Raw genomic sequence first — 23,686 nt, 5'->3', positions numbered from 1 at the left:
CAGGATTCAAGACAGTAAAGGAAGACCAAGAGAGAGTGATATCCTTAAAGTCGAGGGTATAGAACAATGTTAATATTGTTAAATAGTGCTGAGATGTCAAATAAGGTAAGTGAAAAGGGGCTACTGGATATTTTGAGGTAATATATTTATTTGTATTTAGATATGGAATATGTGATCATTATGTACTGGTAAGTTGAATACATACATATAAATAAATGAGGTGAAAATATATACATATATAATTAAGTATAATTTAAGAATTGACCTAAATCCTACCACCCATCATAACTACTGTTAAATTTTTGATATATCAGTAAATGAATGGATCCAAAAACTATGGTACATATACACAATGGAATTCTATGCAGCAGAAAGAAAGAAGGAGCTCCTACCCTTTGCAACAGCATGGATGGAACTGGAAAGCATTATGCTGAGTGAAATAAGCCAGGCGGTGAAAGACAAATGCCATATGATCTCACCTTTAACAGGAACCTAAACAATAAAACAAACAAGCAAGCAAAATATAACCAAAGACACTGAAATAGAGAACAAGGCTGACAGTGACCAGAGGGGAGAGGGGAGGGAATTTCAGGGGAAAAGGGGAAGGATTCACAGGAGCTAGTGTAAAGGACACATGGACAAAAACTAACGGGTAGAAATGGGAGGGAGGTGGGGAGCACTGGGGGTGGTGAGCTGGGATGGGAGTAAAAGACAGAAAACTATTTGAACAATAATTAAATAAAAAAAGAAAAAAATTGATATATCTTTTGTGACTTTTTCTGTATGTAAATAAATATATTCTGTATTTAGGTAGATGCCTATATATAACAAAATGAGTTCCTACTATAAAAATATGAGATGCTGCATGCATTTGCTTGTCACTCTTTCCCAGAGACCATGGTGATCTTATCCACATCTTTCCAATTTTAGTACATAAGCTGGTGAAGCATACAGTGGCTATTGAATTAAGCCACCAGGAGATGGCATTTGTGACTTTGGGAGGCTAATTTCTGGGGAATGGTGAGGGCAGTAGCCAGACGGTTGTGGGATGGGGAATGGGTGAGGAAGTAGAATAAGCATGATAGACTGACCCCCTTTCAAGAAGCCAGGCTGTGAAAAGGAAGGGAAGTGTAGGATCAAGAGGAGGAGAAGGGGGAGGTTTCTTTGTTTGGTTTGTATTTTCATTTTTTAGTTGGATAATGCTTTCCACTGACTAGAAGGAGCCAGAAAAGAGGGAGACATTAAGAATACAAAGGAGAGGCTGTGATTGATTGAGTGAGGTTTTAATAAGGCAAAAGGGAGGGAGGGAGGTGAGGGTGGGTAAATATTCTGATGAGTTTGCAGATGGGTCATCTAAGGTGATTCTGGTCACTTTAGATGGAATATGGCTGATGCCCACACACATTTATTTGATAAAGGCTTTTTAACTTGCTTGAAACAAAGAATTGCCATATTGAATCGGGTCCATTATTTGTCCACTTGTATCTTGAGAGTGGTACCAGGAGATCCATCTTAGAAAGGTTTAGTCTTCCCTGACAAACGGAAAGGTCAGGAATGGTCCCCAAATGCTTTAATTACCCTTGGTAGTCCATTAGGAATTTATTATCCATGTATTTCTGTGAAGCTACTTGAAGCTGTATATTTCCTTAACTTGCCTGCCCCTTGTGACTTCCCTAAGTTAAATACCTGTGAAGTATTTAACAGGGAAGTTGTACTGCATGTTGGAACATTCCATTAACCTTGGGAAAGTGACTTAATAGCCTTGGGCTTTAGTTCCCTTATCTGTAAGATAATAATGATAATATGCTTTAGCCTGTGACCAGGAAGAGTCAATGAAATTTTTGATGTTGTGACTGTAAATATCATGAACTAAATGGAAAGGACTACGACCTTGAAATGTACAGATTTAATGTAGCTCCGATTTGCATTTTCTAAATGCCACAGTACATTTTATTTTCGTATGTATAAAAATATATTACCCAAGATTTTCTTCTTGGCCCATAAGCCTAGAATTAAATGCCATTGATGAGCAGAAGGAAATATGGGTTATTGTTTTATTTTTTCATGACTTTTTATTATATCAACAAGCTTAACGAGGTGATATACCAGGGGCCATATACGCTGAGTATCACTAGCACTGAGATATCAGTCCTCACTGCAGAAGACTTCTAAGCAAATATAATTGCTCTAATGTGTTGGGACCTTTAAAGTCTGGTAATTCAGCTTCAAGGGGCAAGGATAGCACAGTGAGGGCAAATCATCTCCCTTTTACTGGAGCCGCTACCAGATGCACAGCGGTGCCTGTCACGTTAGGCCCAGTGAATAAGCCACCATATGATGGGAAACTGAGAGAAGCAGGAGTATTAGGTTAATGTCATGTCTCTGTGAATTTCTGCAAGTTAATTCCTTATTAACTCACTAGCACGTGTATGGATTTAACATTGAATTGTAAAATAAAACACAACAATCCACTACAGCTTTCATAAAAATACAAGTCCTTAAGTACTAAGTGTTCTTTTAATCACTAACAATTTAAAATAGCTCGTACCTAAATATCTGCTTTTATTTCTTCATATTATATCTTAATATTATGATTACTTTCCTCTTGACTCCCTGTCCTGGGGTTACTTGCCTGTTTTTTTGGTAATCTTGCTCATTCTTCTTTTCAGCACTTCTCTGGCAGCAATTCAGAAGGGTTGATTATTTCACATTATTTTGTTACACAATATCACTCCATCAGTGCCTGCAAAATTTGGTGCTCTTGCTTACCTTTCTATCACCTGAACTTAGTTCCGGTTGAGATGAAAGGTTAATGGCCCCACTGTTGCCATTAACCATCAGCCATCCCAGCTGACCTCACTCTCTGATCACTCCTCGCTTGGGGGGGGTGGTTCCTGCTTTTCCAAAGGGATGAACGAGAGCAAGTCTTACCCCACTATTCAGCACTGATGTTTTCCATGGCACCTGCCTCCGCCTTGCACATTGGGTGGTTACTACACATGCACTGAATGAATGAATGGATAGATGGATAAAATGAAGGGAAGGAGAAAGAATTGGAGCATGTGAGATTTGACTTCTTTGCCAGAGTTTTTAAGGTATTCTGGGGAAGGAAAACCACTTTTTTATTTTTTCGGGTAAGAGGCATCTGAAGTGGTGCATTCTGACTTGAAAAAATCTCTTTTTTGCATAAGAGCATTGGTGGTGAATTTTTACCTATAGTTATTTTGTGTGTATGTGTGAAAGTGAGTGTGTGTGTGATTGTGAGACTTAGAACTTGTCAAAGAACGAAGTCCAAGAGTCTTCATAACATTTTTACTAAATGCCCAGCGCTGTGGTAATCATTGTGAAGGGGCAGAGTCCTTGTCCTGGAGTGTTATCAGAGAGCACAGCATTTTTTTTGTAATTTTCATTTTTTAAATTATTTTATTGTTGTTCAAGTACAGTTGTCTTCATTTATCCCCCTCCACTCCCTACCCCCCACAATCCCAGCATCCCCACCTCCCTCCCCTGATCCCACCCCCTTGGTTTTATCCATATGTCCTTTATAGATGTTCCCGAAAACCCTTTCCCCCTGCCCCCCATTATCCCCTGCCATCTCCCTTCTGGTCACTGTCAGTTTGTTCTTAATTTCAGTGGTTCTGGTTATATTTTGTTCACTCTTTTGTTATGTTAATTAGGTTCCCCTTAAAGGTGAGATCATATCTGGGAAGCATTATGCTAAGTGAAATAAGCTAAGGCTTAAGGGACAAATACCATATGAGAGCACAAAATTTATATCAAGCAGATAGAGATCAACACAAGGCTGTTTGTATTTAAATTAATTGTTATGGTGTAGTCATCCTAATTAGATGGAATTCAGACAAAGGAAACGTGAGCCTTGGGGACCAAAGGCATTTGGGGTTGCGGGGGAGACAGAAGGCTTCCTGAGAAGTACTGGGGGCCAACTGCCAGGGCTTGTGCAGTTCTTGCAGAAAGCTGCTCATGTGAAAGTGGACAGTGAATCAGTTCAAAGCAGATCTTACTAGTTTGTCCAAGGAAGCCCCTGGCTTAGTTTTTCCTGAACAAAATTGACACCTAGTTTTAAAGCATAATAAATAAAAACTAGTGATTCAGTAAAAGCAAGTATTGACTATGTGTTTTAAAACATATAAGTAGATGAAAGAAACTTGAATATAAATTACTTCTCTAAATGAAACCAAGATATCATTAGTATTAGGGCTCTAGTCAGTATTACACAAAGAATGCATCTAAAATTTGCAACAACATGGATGGAACTGGAAAGCATTATGCTGAGTGAAATAGGCCAGGTGCTGAAAGACAAATACCATATGATCTCACCTTTAACAGGGAAGCTAAACAACAAAACAAACAAGCAAGCAGAAAAAAAAAAAAACAAAGACACTGAAATAGAGAACAAGGGGATAGTGACCAGAGGGGAGAAGGAAGGGAAGTTAAGGGGAAAAAGGGGGAGGAATTTGGAGGAACAAATAGGAAGGACACAGGGACGAGAACTAAGGGGGGTGGAAATGGGAGGGAGGTGGGGAGCAAGGGGCGGGGGAGGCTGGGATGGGAAAAATAGACAAAAACTGTACTTGAAAAATAACTAAATAAAATTAAAAAATAAAAAAATAAAATAAAATTTGTCTGAAAGGTACTTTTCTCACTATTACTGGGAAATGGTCCCACTATTACAAAGATAAAAAATTAATACTTGAAAAGAATTAGATATTTAGAGCATATTTCATATGTGTATACTTAATGAAATATTTGTGAAGGGCCTGTCACCGTATTGTATTCTACAGATGAGAGTAACAAAATAAAACCTTGATTTGTGCCCTGGTAAGCTTATGATCTGGTGGACTATATAAAACTAATGACAATTTCTTAACAATGAGCCAGCTAGGAATAAAGTAAGATCTCCTGTTACTGACTATAAATCCAGGAGCAATTGAGGGGTTATGGAGAAGACACACAGTGAGAATGTCAGTATTTGGACAGTGGGTGAGAAAAAGGAAGGGGTCTGATGGGGACATTGGGAACCAGCATGAACCCTGTGTTATAATGCGGTCCAAACCTGATTGAGGCACCAGACTGATTTTTAAGGAAATACGATCTAACAGATCATAGTCAGAAAGTTGAGTGCAGCCCTTGCTACAAAGAGGACTTGGAACTTACTGGAAAAAAGAGTTAAGCAATCGTCTTGGTACCCTAGAAAAGGAATGTTTTGTGTAAGTAATTTGGACTGAATTATACTAAAGAGCTAAAGATAATGAGAGCAATTTGATGGTTACTTTGCTATAATCTGAATATAAAATGTTGAAGTTCTATTGAGACTTACATAGCCATTACATGTGAAATTCTAATTTACAGGAGGTTAGAAGGGCACAGGGTAAATTAATTGCCAAAGAAGCTGTGTTCTTATTAAATAATTTGAAATTACTTTTGGACTACAATGATAATTCCTCAGAATATGTTGTTTGAAAATATTAATGGTTTATATTTTCAGTTATTGAAATATGTTGCCCAAATGTGAATTACGTTGTTGCTGATGGATGACAGACAGGTAGAACAAGGTTAACCTTTGGTCAAGTGTATCTTGAAAAACTGTGTCTTTCGTGGGACTTTGGAAGCCTTCACATTGCACATAGAGTACGCACTGCCTACCTGCTTATCACTTGTGTTCATACTCGAGTGGAAAACCAGCCGTAATTTAGGAGTAGATTGAGTGTGTTTATGCTCCAAAATGAATTTAAATGATGAGGCTATGAATGTGGTGAAAAGCAAGGAAATGGATTTGACAGATATGAGCTTTCATTCTGAATTTCAAATTACTGAGTTTCAATTAGCATTCTCCAGGAGTAGTGAATTTCTATTAAGTTAGCAAGTAGTTTTAAATTTTATGAGTATGCTTTTGTAAGTATAAAAACTCATTTCAGTAAGATATGGACATGGTTATTTCTTTTTTTAATCGGCAAGCTGTAGGCTATGCATTATTCGTCTAAACTTGTCATTCTGAGTCTTCAGGCTAAGGGTCTTTCTTTGTGTACTCCTCTTTTTTGGGTGCAGTTTTGTTTATTCAGATAGAAGAAATAAGAGGCTTTGAAGTGGATGGAATGTTTGGTACTTATTTAATATATGCTTTTTAAAAAATGAAGGTATTCTTTAGTAGGGATTTATGCTTAGACATGAAGTGCTATTACAGCCTTTTAAAATTATTACAATTACATTTTGTTCAGCAGTATTTCTTTGGGTGTTTTGTTAAAAGGTATGGGTTAATCATAAATTGAGATCTTGCAGATATTTTAATACTTGGGGATCGTGGTAAACTTCTCTTTCACAGTAGCACAGATGATAGCCCTGCCCCCTTCCTCTGTGATAGCAAAGAACCATTAGAAATTACATATTACCTCAATTTTGAATAAAAATGTTGATGGATCCTATAATTGCAGCAGTGACTTGCATTTAGGTTACCTCTCAGCTCACTGAGCCAGGGCTTTGAACAGTTACTGTGTAGAGGACATACACAGACTCGTTATGAGGGGGGACCCCAAAAACACCTGGAATTATTTTCTGGGGAATGGCCCCTTGTAGTCCAGGCTTCTCCCCATAAGGTGAGGTGAATGTTCTAGGAACCCATGTGAATCAGTATACAAGATGGTGTTGTTGTGAGAGGCTGCGTTTGGCTTCAGGGAATTTTTTTGGAAGATTCTTTTTTTAAAAATTATATTTTATTGACTATGCTATTACAGTTTTCCAAAATTTCCCCTCTTTATTCCTCTCCAACCTGCACCTCCCAACCCTCCAGCATCCCTCCCTTAGCTCATGTCCATGGGTTGTACATATAAGTTCTTTGAGCTCTCTGTTTCCTATACCATTTTTGACCTGTCCCTTTTATTCACTTATCTTTAGAGGGGAAGGGAAGGAGAGAGGGAGAGAAATACCAATGTATGGTTGCCTCTTGCGTGTTCCCTGCTGGGAACTGGCCTGCAACCCAGGCATGTGCCCTAACTCGGAATTGAACTGAGATTCCTTAGTTCACAGGCCTGCGCTCAATCCACTGAGCTACATCAGCTAGGGTGCTCACCCTGTCTATTTAATGCCTACCAATTATGCTTCTTCTTCCCTGTACCTTTTTCCCCCACTCCTTCCCGCCCCCTCCCCACTGAAAACCCTCCATGTGATGTCCATTTCTATGATTCTGTTCCTGTTCTCATTGTTTGCTTAGTTTTTGTTTTCATTGTTTTTTTCTTTTCTTTTTTTTTTTTAGGTTCCTTTGTTGATAGTTGTGAATTTGTTGTCATTTTACTGTTCATATGTTTGATCTTCCTTTTTTTAGATAAGTCTCTTTAACATTTCATATAATAAGAGCTTGGTGATGATGAACTCCTTTAATTTGACCTTATCTGGGAAGCACTTTATCTGTCCTTCCATTCTAAATGATGGCTTTTGTGGATAGAGTAATCTTGGGTGTAGGTCCTTGACTTTCTCGACTTCAAATACTTTTTTCCAGCCCCTTTTTGCTTGTAAAGTTTCTTTTGAGAAATCAGCTGATAGCCTTATGGGCACTCCTTTGTAGGTAACTCTTTTTCTCTTGTTGCTTTTAAGATTGTCTCTTTGTCTTTAATCTTGGGTAACTTAATGATTATGTGCCTTAATTTGTTCCTCTTTGGGTCCAACTTCTTTAGGACTCTTGGGCTTCCTGGACTTCCTGGAAGTCTGTTTCCTTTTCCAAATTGGGGAAGTTTTCCTTCATTATTTGTTCAAATAAATTTTCAAGTTCTTGCTCTTGTTCTTCTCCCTCTAGGACCCCTATAATTCAGATATTGGCACATTTCAGGTTGTCCCAGAGATTCCTCAGCCTCTTTTCATTTTTTTTTTTGAATTCTTATTTCTTTATTCTGTTCTGGTGGGATGTTTATTTCTTTCTTTTGTTCAAAATTGTTGATTTGAGTCCTGGTGTCCTTCCTGTCACTGTTGGTTCCCTGAATATTTTGCTTTATTTCACTTCGGGTATCTTTCATTTGTTCTTTCATTTTTCAACCAAGCTCAGTCATTTCTGTGAGCATTCTGATTACCAGGGCTTTGAACCCTCCATCAGAGTGGTTGTCAGTCTCCTTCTCACTTAGCTCTCTTTCTGAAGTTTTGCACTGTTCTTTCATTTTGGCCATGTTTCTTGGCTGGGAGCCCCTGATAAATTATAAGGGGGTGGGGCCTCAGGTATTCACTATGGCTGGGCAACTAGCTTTGCACTGCAGTGCTGCCTGTGGGGGAGGGGCCAGAGAGGGAAAAATGTACCTCATCACCTCGCCTCTAGCGCACTTTTCAATCAACTCTTGTGTGAGACAGGGAGTTTCTCCCACCATGGCAACTGCCATAGCCCACAGCCACCTCTGAGTCTCAGTTTCCCCTTAAGTCAACCCCACCCAGCTGGTCTACCACCTCACTTTGGTTTCTCTCCATCTGCCCTCTTACTGGTCTAGTTGTTCTGTTTGACTGTTTCTTTAATTTCATGGTTGTCAAAGTTCCATGCAGTTTGATTTTCTGGCACTTCTGGTTGTTTATTGATTTTTATTCTTTTGGTTGTGTGAGGAAGCAAAGGGTTTCTACCTACACCTCCATCTTGGCCGGAACTTTGGAAGACTCCTTCAACACATTTGCTCATTTCATGATGGGTGATTTATGACCACACTTGCCCAAAATGGCATGAACCCCATGCCCCACTCTCCCTATTCACCCAGTCTTGCTTCATGTCACTTTGTTTGTTTGTTTGTTTGTTTTCCTGGATGAAAAGAGTACTCAAAGGGAAATGTTTTGCTGATGTGGAAGAGCTGAAACAAAAAACAGAAGCACTAAAAGGCATTAAAATCAACAAATTCAAAAACTGTTTTGAACAATGGAAAAAAGTCTCAATAGGTGTATTATTACATCAAATGGTGAGTACTTTGTAGGTGACTGAAGTTTAAATGAACAGACACTGGCCCACAGTGTCTGCGGTGTTATGGATGAGATGAGACATTCACGTGGACTACCAAGTCCTGTGGAGGAAAAGGGACAGCATGGCCACTCTCTCAAGGGGAGAGTGCCTCAACCCTTGCCTTGACAAGCTTTTATTGGGTTCAGTTTGCACAGAAATAAAGCTCATCAATCATTGTCAGGCAGAAATGATTAAAAAATAGATAACCTTCAGAGAACTCTGAGGGTTTATTCTGAGTGAGGGTCAGATGGTTAAAGGGCCATAAAATTTTGGGGAAACAAACTCATTTCAGGCTTGGACCCTTATCATTTAAATTGAGGGTATTAGCCAACTAGGCTTCACAGGATTTTATGTATTCTTTCTTAGGCCTGATCGCCCCAGGGAACCTGCCCTTTCCAGCACAGGGCTGCACCACCCTCTGTCATTGTTGCAGGCTTAAGTCAGGCAGGGGGAGTAAGGCAGCCAAGAGATTAGGAGACTTCTTGCAGACAGAATGAGGACTCAGGCTATGTCAAAGCCGAGGGGTGAGGGTCTATCACCCCCTTTTTCCGTATTCCCCAAGTCCTTCCCTGGGGCCCTCCATGATTGTACCTGTCTTAGATCATCCCTCCCTTGAGAAATCTTACCCATCATTGGCTAACCGATCAAACACTGGGGCCAGGCAGGGTGAAGTAAAAGGAGCAGAGGTGGCAACACTGCCAGGGAGATAAGCTTTGTCTCCTTAGTGGCTTATGGTCTGAAGGTCCCTCACTCAGTCTTAGCCATGGGCGGGTGGGGGTTACAGCTTCCAAAACCAGGCACGGCAATTCCCAACATTAAACATGTGAGAATAAATATATAATTTTTTATAGATAAATTTTACTTACTTGGGTCTCCCCTTGTATAGTCAAAGTAAGAGGAAATGAGCTTACATTCAGCAGAGTTGTGGGACTTGCCCGTAGTTGGGCTACTAGGTTAGGTCATTTTCGCACTCAAGGTACCACCAGGAAAAGTCCCCAATGACCCTCTCTCCTCTTCCATTTACACCTGTTCTGTTGTAGGAAAGTTTATTTGGATGGGAAGCAGGGTGTCCTTTATTCTCTTAGGGTATCTGAAGAGTAATTAAATGCCTCTTTCACTATTTTTGTTTCTCAGTTTCTACTCCTGCCTCTGATGCCCACATTTACATGTACTCTCCTCAACTGTAGAAAAAAGCCCTCCTTACAGTAGGGCACCTGCATGTAAGGTGCCTTTTTATTATTTATATTATTGTTATTATTATACAGTAGAGAATTTGAAGTACTGTTGTCCTTCAGATAAAATAATTGGAAGACCTACTTTTCTATCTCTCAAACAATTCCCAGGTATTTAGAACCAAGATTTCTTAGGAAGCATTCATTCTTTATTAAGCAAGTATTTCTTGACCTCTGCTTTACATTCTTCACAGTGATCGCTACTATTGCAGTGAGTGTAACAAAAAAAGGTGTCTTATCTGTGGGAGCTACTTGAACTTTTGGGGTGTAGTTTCAAAAACCATGTGTGACTTTGCCCCAGCCAGGTGGCTCAGTTGGTTGAAGCATCGTCCAGTACAACAAAAGTTTGCAGGTTCAGTTCCCAGTCAGGGTATGTACCCAGGTTGCAAGTTCAATCCCTGGTTGGGGCCCTTACAGAAGCAACCTGTGTTCCTCTCTCACAGTGTTGTTCCTGTCTCTCCCCCTCCTTTTCTCTCTAAAATCAGTAAACATATCCTTGGGTAAGGATTAAAAAATAATAATAAGGAAAAGCCCATGTACAAGTTTGATGTGGCATTCCACTTCCCTGTTGAAAACATATTAAGGCCTTGAATCCCTGAAAAGCGTAACTTTCAGAAAGTAAGATAACAACAATTACAGTGATAACTGTAATTACGAGAGGGGTGTTGTTAATCAGCACTGTCTGCAGAGATGGTCTGTATCATCTTGATCATCGCTCCGGGGCTGGCATGCACGGCTCTGGTTGGTGTTTACAACACTGATTCTCAAGGTGTGGTCCCTGGACCAGTAGCATCAGCATCATCTGGGAATTTATTACAAATGCAAAAAAAAAAATCAAAAGCAGGTTTTAAAATTTACCCCAGACCTAATGAATCAGAAAGTCTGTGGAGGACAGGTCCTGACAATTTGCGCATGAACATGTCCTCAAGGTTGTTGTGATGCACAGTTGAGAGCCACCTGCAACAATTTACCAGAAACTTAGCAGCTGAAAACAACATAAATCTATTAGCTCATAGTCCCTGAAGGTCAGAAACCCAGGTGGACTTGGATGGGTCTTCTGCCTAGCATCTCACAAGGCTGAAACAGTGGTGTTGACAGCGCTGTGTATTTTAGTGGAGGCGATTGGAATCTACTTCCAATTGAAGTCCCTGTTTCTTTGTTGACTGCCAGGCAGAGCCTGCTTTAGTTCCCATAATCTACTGACACTCCTTTTCATGCTTTCCACATGGCTCCTTGTAGCAACTGCAGATCAAGTTGAGTCTTCCTCACAGTCTAAGTCCCTCTGCCTTCCCGTCAGCTTCACGAGACATCTTTGATGGATCTCCCTGATCACATTACTTCTTCTACCTATGGACAGGAGAAACCTATTTTTAAGGGCTCAATTTTACATTGGGCCCACCTATATTATCCAGGCTCATATACCTATTTTGAGATCCAGTGGTTAGTAACCTCAATTATATTTGCAAAGTCCCCTTAACCATGTACTGTAACATATTCACAAGTGTAACACAAGGGGGCCAAAATTTTGGTTACTTTGAATAGCTTTCCCTTGGCTTTGCCAAGGTTGTGTGTTGCCTACTCAATCTCCAGCCTCACTGCCAGCATCCCATTCTCACCACAGGGGACCAAAGGTAGCTGCAGGATCTGGAATTTAGGACCTACCCAACCTTACCAGGAAGTGCAGCCCCATTTCCTGTGAGCTCCACATGGGTACCAGAGCACCTGCCATTTGTGTCTCCCTAATTTTATCTAATATTCCTTTGTGTCCGTCCTCTTTATAACTCTCCTTCTCTCTCTCGTTTTCCAGAGGGGCTGGCTCCTGGTTTTTTATTTCCATCTCTGTCTCTATCTTACTGGTATGGGGTTCAGAGCCCCGTGATGATGCCCGCATAAACTTAAGCCTAGGGATTATTCTTTAGAAGCAGTAACATAGTGATTATGAGCACATATTCTATAACCAAGCAATTTAGGTTTGAATTTTGTGGCCTCAAGCAACTTTCTCAATTGTTTTATGCTTTGGGTTCCCTCCCTGTAAATGGGAGCTAATAATAATGCTGGGTCATTAGTCAGAATTATTACTCATGAAAGAAACAGTTTGATTCATTGTTTTCCTACTCATTCTTGAAATGCGGAAGAAATTTAGAAAATTCTCTCTTTTTCATACCTCTCATTTTATCAACAAGGCTTTCTTTTCAAATGTCTTGCCTTGTGGGATTTCCACTGGCCCCCACCCCAATGGGTGGCTCAACCTGGCTGGGGTGATAATCTGGCAGTCATCATTACAAACAAAAAGAACATCACACTTTTCATATGCAGTTATTTCATTGATTCTCAGAATACATTCATGAATTATGTAAGGTTATTATCATCCTTGTTTTGCAAATGGTGAAACTGAAGCTTAGATTAAATAAATGTCTCAACATATTTTATGTGGAGATAGGTGAATAAACCCACACTATTAGTCATTTACTTCTTCTGAATTTGCCTATCAACAACAGCTAGCTCAGTGTTAAAGAGAAAATTCCATGAGGAGAATCTGAAGCTAAAGCCCTGTGGGGCAGGCAGGTTGAGGTGGCCTCCTGGGACCTAGAAAGGATCCTGGACCATCCCTGGCAAAAGAACCATTGTATGTATTGCCTTTGCCATATTGGGGAAGTTCTCTTTTATTATTTGTTCAAATAAGTTTTCCACTTGCTCTTTTTCTTTCCTTTCTGGTACCCCTATAATTCGGATGTTGGAGCATTTAAAGATGTCTTGAATGTTCCTGAGCCTCTCCTCATTTTTTTGAATTCTTGTTTCTGCATGCTTTTCTGTTTGGTCATTTTTTTATTCCTTGTGGTCCACTCCCTTGATTTGAGTCCCAGTTTCCTTCCCATCACTATTGGTTTCCTGTGCATTTCCCTTCATTTCAATTAGTTTAGCCTTCATTTGTTCCTCTAATTTGTGACTAAAATCAACCAGGTCTGTGAGCATCCTGATCACCAGTGTTTTGAACTGTGCATCTGATAGGTTGGCAATTTCTTGGTCATTTAGAGTTATCAGCTCTGGGGGTTTGAGTTCTTCTTGAGCCATGTTTTGGTCTGTTCGAGCCTGTTACATATGAGGAGGGGAGCCTTAGATGTTCACCAGGGAGGGGTCACTGGAATGTGACGCTGTATGTGGGAGCGGGGTCAAAGAGGGGCAATAGTGGTCCGCTCTGCAGCTTCCCACCACTGGGGGCCTGTGCGGTCTATCTCACTGCTTGCACCTTTGCTGGTTTATCTGTGTGTGTGAATGTGTGACCGCAGTCAGCCTGCCGCCTTGCACCTTCACTGGGTCCACGCGTTGCTACCCCACACCTGAGATGGGCCCATAGCTGCTTGCATACCTGGGTCGGTTTTTTTTTTTTTTTTTGCCTACCCCGCTCTGCTGCTGGCTCAGCCCCTCTTACTGGTCTGGCTGAATGGTTTGTTGTTGTCAGGACTTCCGTATAGTTCAATTTTCTGTGGTTTAGCTGTGTTTTTGTTGCTAAAACTTTGTTGTTTTTAAACTTGGTTGTGCGAGAAGACACAGTGTTTCCACCTACACCTCCATCTTGGTGGAAGGCAATAGACTTTCAGGAAATCCAGGAAGCTCAGAGAGTCCCAAGAAGTTGGGCCCAAGAAGGAACACACCAAGGCACATCATATTTATATTAGCCAAGATTAAAATGAAGGAGAGAATCCTAGAAGCAGCTAGAGATAAAGGGACAGTCACCTACAAAGGGGTGCCCATCAGACTGTCAACTGATTTCTCAAAAGAGACCTTACAGGCAAGAAGGGGCTGGAAAGGAGTATTCCAAGTCATGAAATCTAAGGACCTACAACCAAGATTGCTCTATCCAGCAAAACTTTCATTTAGAATGGAAGGACAGATAAAGTGCTTCTCAGATAAGATCAAATTCATGGAGTCCATTATCACCAAACCCTTATTATATGAAATGTTAAAGGGACTTATCTAAGAAAAAGAAGATAAAAATATAAACAGGACAGCAAACTCACAGTTATTAACAACCACACCTAAAACAAAAGCAAGCTAAGAGGACAGCTAGATCAGGAGCAGAACCACAGAAATGAAGATCACATGGAGGGTTAGCAACAGGGGAGTGGGAGAAGGGGGGAGAAGATACAGAAAATAAGTAGCATAGATGGTAGGTAGAAAATATGGGGGAGGGCAAGAATAGTAGGGGAAATATAGAATCTAAAGTACTCGAGTCATGTGGTCATAAACTGAAGGGGGGATGGTGGGGGATGGGGTGTGCAGGGTGGAGGGGAAAGAAGGGGGGATAAGACAACTGTAATGGCATAATCAATAAAATATGTTTTTTAAAAAACAACCATTGTAGAAGGAATGTTAAGAACTTGGATGAGGCAGAAGGTTCAATAGACCTTTTCCAGGAATATCTGCAAAGGGGAATCTCTGCGGTAAATTATGTACTAAGTTGACATACTTGCTATTTAAAGGCATCCCTTGGGATAGCCAGTCTTGAGAGATATTCTGTTTATCAGTACACTGTCCAAGGGGACAAGACACTTGACCTTTGGCTGCTCCTAAGGGATCTTGTTTTACTCTTTTTGTCAGATTTTGGTTTTTTTTTCCCCTGTAGCCAGTGGCAAATGGTTGCTAGCATCTTAACCTGTGCCTCTTCCTTACTCCTCACAGAGAGAGTCCGGAAGTGCTAAGGTATTACCTCATAGGCTGTGTTACTGCCTTTCATGGATATGCAATTTGGTATTTTTCAAGAAGAAAATCTTCTCAGAGATTAAGTAAATTGCTGAGAGCTTATTCTTGGACTTGTAAAATTGATGTCTGGTTTTGCTTTTTCCAACCCCCCTTTTTTTCACTCTTTTACTGTGTTCAGTCAGTATTCGAAGTCTCCCTACCAAAAGCAAATAAAATACATGCTTTTTAAAAAATCGAATCATTGAGAAAAATGTATTTGCATTATATAGAATGTCTTGTGAGCAAAACAGACTGCATTACTTGTACAGATGTGTGGTGTCAATTTGAGATGTGTTGTGGGGACAAAAATATTAATTTTCCTCCCACTTTCTAAGTTCTTCTAGCTGAACTAATAATCAGATTAACAAGGACTGATAAACAGGAGAAAATGTCAAAGTTTGTTACATGAAGGCACAGTTGGGTTGCCACTGTGAAACCCCTTGAGGCTTTAGGCAGTTGAGGCTTATATGCCACTAAAAACAGAGGAGAAAGGGCAGCAATGGGGTTTTGGAGGGGAAAGTCAGGCAGTTTACAGGTGGGTAAACAAGAACAGACCATATAGGGCAGACCTGTTCCTGCCAGGCAACCCAGAAACAGTGGGTCAGGGAAATGCAGTTAACTGGCTTCTCTTTGGAGTCTTCCTGTCTAATGCTAAATCGAATATGCTAAGATTCTGTCCTTAGAGCTGGTCTTTCAGTCTTCATTTGGGGTGGGAGAGGGGAGGGTCAGAAGTTATTTCTGTGTCTTTTGTTTCTTAATAACCAGCTTAAAATCAATATCCCAAAAGCCATTTCTAGAAAAATAAAAGGCTACAGACTTGATTTGTTCTCTTGCTTTCTCATTTGAGTCAGTCTGGTTGTTCCACAAAGAGAGGTATAAATATGGATATCTGTTTTTAATGGGTGTTTCCTTACTCCTCCTAGAGATAAAGCATCACAAAAAATAAACTTGTTACAGAAAATAATAATAGTAACAATAAAATAACTAGTATTTCCAGAAAGGTTTTCTGTTGACTAAGTTATTTAGACTTAGAACAATCATTTTGACTATCCATTTGAGGCAAATGAATCCCAGAAAGTGTGGATAATTTGGACATTACAGATGTGATAAATTATAGGGCTTCAATTCAAATATCTATTTGACATCAATGTGTGAATAACTGATAATGACAGTTATCATTCAGCTATTGCTGAATAACTGATAATGACAAAAGTCTCAGTGATATACAAGGTCTGTACAGAAGGTATTCAGCCACATAATATGAAAAATAGAGACATTTACTGAAGAGGATACAAGATGAAAGAAACCCTGTATATAGGACAATGATGCCTCAGTCCCCTTCAAAGTAGATACTTCGGGATCTCACAGAGTTCTTCCAAATGCCACCAGCTTCCCCATCATATTTTCCTGAATCTCATCGATAGTCTAAAATCTCTTTCTTTTCAAAGGTGATTTTAGTTTTGGGAAAAAGCAGAAGTTGCAGGGCACCAAATCTGGGCTGTAGTGGGGCTGAGTCCCCTGGGTGATTTCTATTTTGCCAAAAATCTCGGTACAAGATGTGCTGCGTGAGCAGGTGCATTGTTGTGATGAAGCTGCCAATCACCAGTCGCCCCTAGCTGTGGTCTTCTAAATCATCCAAATAATTTCCAGGGAAGCATGTTCAAGCTTAATGCAAAATTTGATGCAGATTCATTGCTGTAGTTGCTGGGCCATTTTGAATAAAATGGCCACAGAGTACACATGCTCACTCAAGAGTGTCTACCGCCCCCAGAGACTAATACAGGAAAGTCATTGTAGTTCACACGTGCACATTCTGGTCCACTCTCCTTGGCTGCCGTTGATGTTGCACAAACCATTCTCATTATATTAACAATGGCTGGACTTTTTCTGGACAGAACTTGTACATCACTGAGCATTTATTTCTTGATTCAATGTCTTTGGTTTGATTGGTAGTTGGCTACCCAGGCTTGGCTCCAGCTTCAGCTTGGATTCGGGTTTGCTTCATATATCTTCCTTCCTGTTTGGACCAGGGGTTTCTCTGTGACTAATGGCATAGGACAGTAGCATAATTGGCAAGTCTAACTAAGTAAGCCCATTTCAAACATCAGCTTACATTGTATTTCCTGAAATTCCATTGGCCAAAGCTCAATATAATGAGTGGGGTAGGGAAGTACTCTCTTCTCATGGAGGTGAAGGATAGGGGAGTGACTTCTGAATAGTCATCCAATCTACCCTAAAAGCCAGTGTGTTTTCCTTGCCTTCATAATTTATAAAAGTAAGTGGGATGGCATTCTTGTCTAGGAGTCAGTGATCTTGTGCATACTTGTCACGGGGGCCATATACCAAAGTCTTATTTCTACTTACCATTTTTGCCCCATTTCTTTGCTGTAGAGGTTATTTGACTCATTTTTCTCTTCTCTGCTATCATTTGTCCTTATTTGCACTCTGGAGGCAAAGATCATCTATGGATTAATCTACAAGGTTATGATTATGATCCCTAACCTGCATGCAATCAATTTTATTCTGTTTTTATGCAATTTCAGTTGGCCAAAGGCTTTGTTAGAGAAACATTTCTAATACAAGGTCTAACACCTATACAAAAAAATCAATCAAGTGTGCCCAAAGTAGCAGGACATAAATGCTTCTTCTAGAAACAACAGATTACAAGGGTTATACCAGCTCAAATATTGCAGTCAAAGGAGCTTCTCACCTTCCTCCACCTGATGCTCAATAGCAAACCTGAAGCTAAATGCTCCTCAGAGGCAATTCTGCAGGAGCCTTAGATATCTACCTTCGGGTTTAGAGGTAAAGATTTAAGAGTCCCCCATCCGCCCCATACTTTTGGTGTTTGCTAATTTTAAAAATAAATGGAGTAGAGAAAGAATCCTAGTTTTAGTACAAACCATATCAAAAAATGCATGTTTGGAAAAAGTGCATTTAAAGTTTCTATGACTAGATTTTTTCCTTCAACAATTTAATGCTGTATAACTTTTTCTTGGTTTTTGCTATTACATTTCATCTGTGTCACAAGGAGGGCCTGAGAAGATTGATCCCTGAAAGAATAAATTAAGTCAAGTGATTTCCCCAGTAACTCTTGTATTTTTCATTTTAGATTTATAGGGCATCGGTGGCCTTCAGAATTCAAGGCTCTAACTCTGCTTCTTGGCTCCCAGTTGGCGGGTGATCTTTCTGAAATGTCTCCCATTTCTGCTTGATGCCTGCTAGATTAGTGTCTCTGTTGTGATTGCCCCAGCTTTTTTGTTACTCGCCTCTGCATTTTTTGTGTGTCATTCATTCACAGTTATGCATTGGAGCATCCATAACAAATGTGTGTCTTCCCTGGTCTGCCAGATTATGTACATAAGTGTGCCCATGTAATAATGGCAGTTCTCTACACAGTAACTCAGTATCTTTCACTGTCACATCAAATGACTTCGTGACTAGCATTCCAGCTTTGTCACAGGGTTTCCTTGTGCACCATCATTATTATGCCATGCATTATTCCATTGGTTTGAAAAAGATCTTCAAGGACCTTCTCCAGAAACTTGCAATAACTGTGTCATAAATACTGGGCCAAGCCCACTTAGTTCTGGCTTTATCAAGGATGAAGAAAATGTGTGTATGTAGGAAGCATTTGGCACCTTCATCCTGCCACAGCACAGGAAGGTGTGCTGGCCAGCAGGAGAATTGCATGCAAGTCAGAGAGCTGCTACATAGCAGTTGGTGGTGTGAATGGGAAATATGCAAAGTATTTTTAGGTTTTTGGAGGACAGGCAGCTTATCCATGCCAAATGTTGTAGTTGTGAAGGAACCTAAATCTAAATTGGTCCATAGGTTGGATCACTACCCTTAGTTTATTTAAAACATGGCATTTGGAGAGAGGTAAAATACCAGCACACTGTGTCTTTGCCTTTTTTTTTCCTGAAGCAAATTTGTTGAGTCTGTTTGCAAAAGGATTTGCTGTAGCAGGGCAGTAAAAAGGTATGTGCCTATTGTGATAGACTGTCTTTGTAGTGTTAATCCTAATAGAAATAATCACCTGTATTGATTTATAAGGATGGAATTGAGTAGAGACATTGATTCGAAAGAAGAGAATAGCTATGAACAGTTTGATTCATGATAGTATTAAAGCAAATGATGCAGCTTCAGTTTGTACAACCTAGGGTTGCATGCCCAGTGGTTAGTTGTTGAAATATATTTAGCACAGAGCTGTCAAGTTCTCTACGAGAAGCACACTCCTGACGGAATGCATAATTTATTCTGTTGAGGCCAGGACCATATTTTGTGCTTGCTTTGTGGCAAGCTGCTACTTGCATATCAGTGGTTCTGTGGAAAGGACTGCTTTAGAATGAAATAAATAACCATATTGGACACTAATTTTATGAGACAAGAATGTAAATGCATTAAGAAATTGGAGAGCAAGTAAACAGTGGCAACCTAATTTCAGAACCATCACAACTCTCAGTTTGAGAGTTGTCTTTCCTCTGTCAGAGCCACAGGGAGTATAGTACTATCAGAGGTCAGTTATGATGTGAAGAAAACACAGCGACCTTTTGTTATGAAGTGGGGTTCCTCATCTGGGGATCGTGGTGGGTTTGTAGTGCTTCCTAAAAGTCGTGGTCTCTCAGAGTGACTCTAGTGTCCTTTTTCCAGGTCTCCCTTAGCCTTCTCCGTATTCCTCGATTACAGCTTGGGACACACTGAGGCATAGATGTTGCTTGCCTTGGTTGGTTGTACCTTGAAACCACAAACTACTCCAGGACAAGGTCCGCGTGTTTTTTAGCATGCACTGTGCACTGTGTACTGAGTATTGGGTAGGCGACGTATTTCAGTGTCAGTCAGGTCCCAAGTGTTTGTCTAATGCAGACAGGTGCCTTCAGGAATCTGTACTTTCTCATCTGATTCTAACACCACCACCTCACACAGTTCTGGTCCTGATTTCCCCATGTCTACCTTGACAAGTTTCTACCAGAAAAATAATCTTCAGGTTATTTTCTCAGTTTTGCTGAATTGTTTATTTTGAATGCACAAGGTCACAGATTCTTTCACTGATTATTGTTTCTAACTGACAATGTGTGTTTCCTTAGGGAGCATGACTTCGGCAACGTCACCTATCATTTTAAAATGGGACCCCAAAAGTTTGGAAATCCGGACTCTAACAGTGGAGAGGCTTCTGGAGCCACTCGTTACACAGGTAAGGGGTGTGTTGGAACAGTTGGTTACAAGTGTATGTTACTGTGTGCGTGCATATGTTCCTGTGTGACAGGTGGATGTTCCTATCACGATTGTCTATGAACTTAGAAATCCTCAAGAATGAATGAATCATGCTGTAATGCTGATTATTGCCTGAACTATGTACAATTTTCTTGCCCAATAGGATTTCAAATGCCTTTAAAAAAAAACTCTTCACAGGAATTGTAAAATTAAGTTGATGAGCTAATTAAAGACGGGGACTTGGTGAAGGGGACTCTAATTTGAAGTAATGCATTCAAAGCCTAAATAAAGCATTCTTCACATACTTTTGGATGCTAATGCACAGTTTGGAAGAACCGTATCAGCTACTGCAGAGCAAATATTATTTACTGAATTACTTCTTTCGTTTACAAGGGAGATTGCATCATGTTGGAATGATGACATGTTCCATTTTGGGGTTGTCACTTTGCCATAATGTGACAAGATGACTGTCACACAGAAAAAAATATTTGCAGGATTTTTACATTGTGAAAGTTAACTTCAGTGTCTTGTGAAGCATATTCTTTGGTATATTAATTTAGAAATTTATGAATGTAAAAATTCAAGATTTTTTGGTAGAGAAATATTATATTTCAAAGTATATTTGTAGATACATATTATACTAAGTCAAGTAGAGGTCCTTCAGTTTGTTTTCTACAGCTACAAAGTACCATAAACTTAATGGCTTAAAGCTTCACAGATTTATCTTTCTATGGTTCTGGAGGTCAGAAGTCCTAAAGTCCGGGTATTGGCGGAGCTGTATTTCTTCTGTAGGCTCAAGCAGAAAATCCATTTTCTTGCCTTTTCTACTTTCCCGAGGCCACATGTCTTCTTTGGCTGCTTCCTCCATATTTAAAGTCAGTGATGTAGCACCATTAAATCTTTCCCTGACCTCATATGATTCTGCCCTCATATCTTCTCCTGCCTCCCTCTTATAAGGACCCTCACTACTGCAGTGGCTCCACTCAGATACTCCAGAATAACTTCTAATATCCTTAACCCAATCACATCTGTAAAGTCTCTTTTGCTGCATAAAGAAACGTATTCACAGTTTCTAGGAATTAGGACATGGACATCATGGGGGATCATTATTCAGTTTATTGTAGCCTGCCCTCTGCCCTCCACAAATTCACATCCTTTCCACATGCAGAACATTCACTACATCCCAGGTCCCCAAAAGGCCCAACCAACTATGGTGTCATCTCAAGTCTAGAATCACATCTACATTCATCAGCTTAAAAGTTCAATGTCAACTAAATAATCTAGATTAAGTATGGGTAAGGTTCTGGTTTTAACTCATCCTCCAGGCAAATTCCTCTATATCTGTGTAATATGAAACTATTAGATAAGAAATTATGTACTGCTTGACTGCGTTGGTAGGCGGGCATGTGGTAACAGTAACAGACATTCCCATTTAGAAAGGAAGGCAGTGAAAGGAAAAGAGAATTAGTAACCTTAAGAAGTTTAGAAATCCAACTGGGCAAACTGCAGATTTCAAAGCCTGAGAATGTATCTCTGTGGCCTGAGGCTCTGCCCCTGGGCCTGGTTCTCCCTCCTGTTCGCCATTATTCCTGATTCTTAAAGATAGCACATATTTCCAGCTGTGTGTTTCTATCAGCGCTCTTCCTGTTTGGTGCAATTTTGAGAGACCAGCCTCCACTTTGAATTTAAGTCTTTTTCTTTCTTTCAGTCCAAGCTGGTAGCCTTTCTATGTAGTGATACAACATTCCTAAAACACTTGTGGTTCTCCCCTGTATGTCTCTGAGATTCACTCTGTTGGAAAAAAAGACTACATCTGAGAACTTTTCTGGATAATCTCAAGTGCGTTTTTTTTTTTTGCTTCTGCTGAAATGGCTGAAGGGATCTGTGAACTGCATTCCTGATCTCTTCAAAAAGCTTTCTGTATGACAAAATATTCTGAGCTTTTAAACCTTACAAGGCACTAACCAAACATTAATCAGACACAATTGGCTTTCTCTACAGAGATAGTGAGTCTTCTAATGTCAGTGCCTTTTGCAATCTGTGTAAGCTAAGAATTGTGCAAATCATTAATTCCGAGTTCCTTTCAGCCTGACAGGTTTCCCCTCCATTTATGTCTCTCCTCTCACATTTTACTATGAGCAGAAGAAGAAACCAGGCCACTTCTTCAATGCTTTGTAAATCTCTGCTGAATTTTTTCCAAGTTCATCACTTACAATTCTGATTTCCACATAAACGTAGGAAATAATTCCACTAAGCTTTCTGCCACTCTGTAGTAAAGATTTCCTTTCCTCTAACTTCTGATACTGGCGTACATTGTTTTATTTTACTTGGCTTTATTGCACCTTGCAGACATTGTTTGTTACAAATTGAAGACCTTCCATCAGCAAGAAGATTATGACATTCTAAAGGCTTGAATGATTGTTAGCATTTTTAGCAATAAAGTATTTTTAATTGAGGTGCATTTTTTATAAACAGAATGCTGTTGCACACTTAATAAAACACATTATAGTGTACATATAACTTTTATATGCACTGGGAAACTAAAAACTTTGTGTGACTTGCTTTATTGCAATATTTACTTTATTGAGATACTCACTTTATTGTGGCAGTCTGGAACCAAATCTGCAATGTTTTTGAGGTATGCCTGTAACATGTTCCTCATTTCCTTCCAAGCCCTTACCAGCATCTCCTTTACCATTGGTGTTTCTGCTGATAGTCCGTTTATAATTATTTAGATGTTCTGCAAGACAGTATAGGCTTTCTCTATTATGTTCCTCACCAGCAGGGTCTTTAATATTCATATTTTTACTAACAGCCTGCTCAAGGCAGTCTGGGATGTTTCTATCATGATTCCCAAAAATCTTTCCAGCCTCTGCTCATCATCAATTCCAAGGCCACTTCCATATTTTCGGTATTTGTTATAGCAGCCCCCTGCTTCTCATAACCAAAGTCTGTATTTTCCAATTGCTACTATAACAAATTACCAAGATTTTAGAAGCTTAAAACAGCACAAATTAATTATACAGTTCTAGGAGTCAGAATGTCTAAAAATCATGTTGGTAGGACTAGGTCTTTAAGGAAGATGTTCCTCGCCTTTTCCAGCTTCTGGAATGCACCTGCTTTTCTTGGTTGGGGTGATTTTTTTCCAGCTTCACAGCCAGCTGCATAGCAGCTTCAGGTTCTCCTGACTTCTGCTTTTACCGTCACACCTAGTCTCTAATTCTAGTTCTCCTACCTCTCTCTTATGAATACCCTTTTGATTACATTAGTACTACCCATATATTCTAAAATAATCTCTTCATCGCGTGATCTTTAACCTAATTATATCTGCAGAGTCTTTTGGCCATTTAAAGTAACATATTCACAAGTTCTAAGGATTAGGAAGTACACATTTTGTATGTAATTGTAGAAACATTTTATTAGATTTATGTGCACTTTTTTATTTGATTATAATCCTGTTAGCTCTGTAAGATATTTATAAAGACACAGCTAATATTGATAGCCCCTTAGATTTGGGAGTATGTTG

At 39.8% G+C, this 23,686-nt stretch overlaps 1 protein-coding gene and 1 non-coding gene across 5 annotated transcripts in view; one reads left to right on the top strand and one right to left on the bottom strand.

Annotated features, from left to right (window-relative positions):
- CTNNA2 (catenin alpha 2) overlaps positions 1-23,686 on the top strand; it is a 1,098,262-nt gene that overhangs the window by 117,361 nt on the left and 957,215 nt on the right. For all 4 annotated transcript variants that reach the window (XM_053664696.1, XM_053664695.1, XM_053664693.1 and 1 more), the window contains exon 2: positions 20,034-20,140. In XM_053664696.1, the coding sequence (XP_053520671.1) occupies positions 20,039-20,140 (102 nt within the window). In that variant the 5' untranslated portion in view covers positions 20,034-20,038. The remainder of the gene's footprint in view (positions 1-20,033; positions 20,141-23,686) is intronic.
- Positions 848-950, bottom strand: LOC119046503 (U6 spliceosomal RNA). Its single transcript, XR_005082001.1, has one exon. It is a non-coding gene; the product is annotated as a U6 spliceosomal RNA (small nuclear RNA).

This window comes from Artibeus jamaicensis, unplaced genomic scaffold (assembly GCF_021234435.1).
Source record: "Artibeus jamaicensis isolate MK-2021 breed Jamaican fruit bat unplaced genomic scaffold, CSHL_Jam_final contig_384, whole genome shotgun sequence".
Lineage (NCBI taxonomy): Eukaryota > Metazoa > Chordata > Mammalia > Chiroptera > Phyllostomidae > Artibeus > Artibeus jamaicensis.
This window is presented reverse-complemented; position numbering and strand designations above follow the sequence as displayed.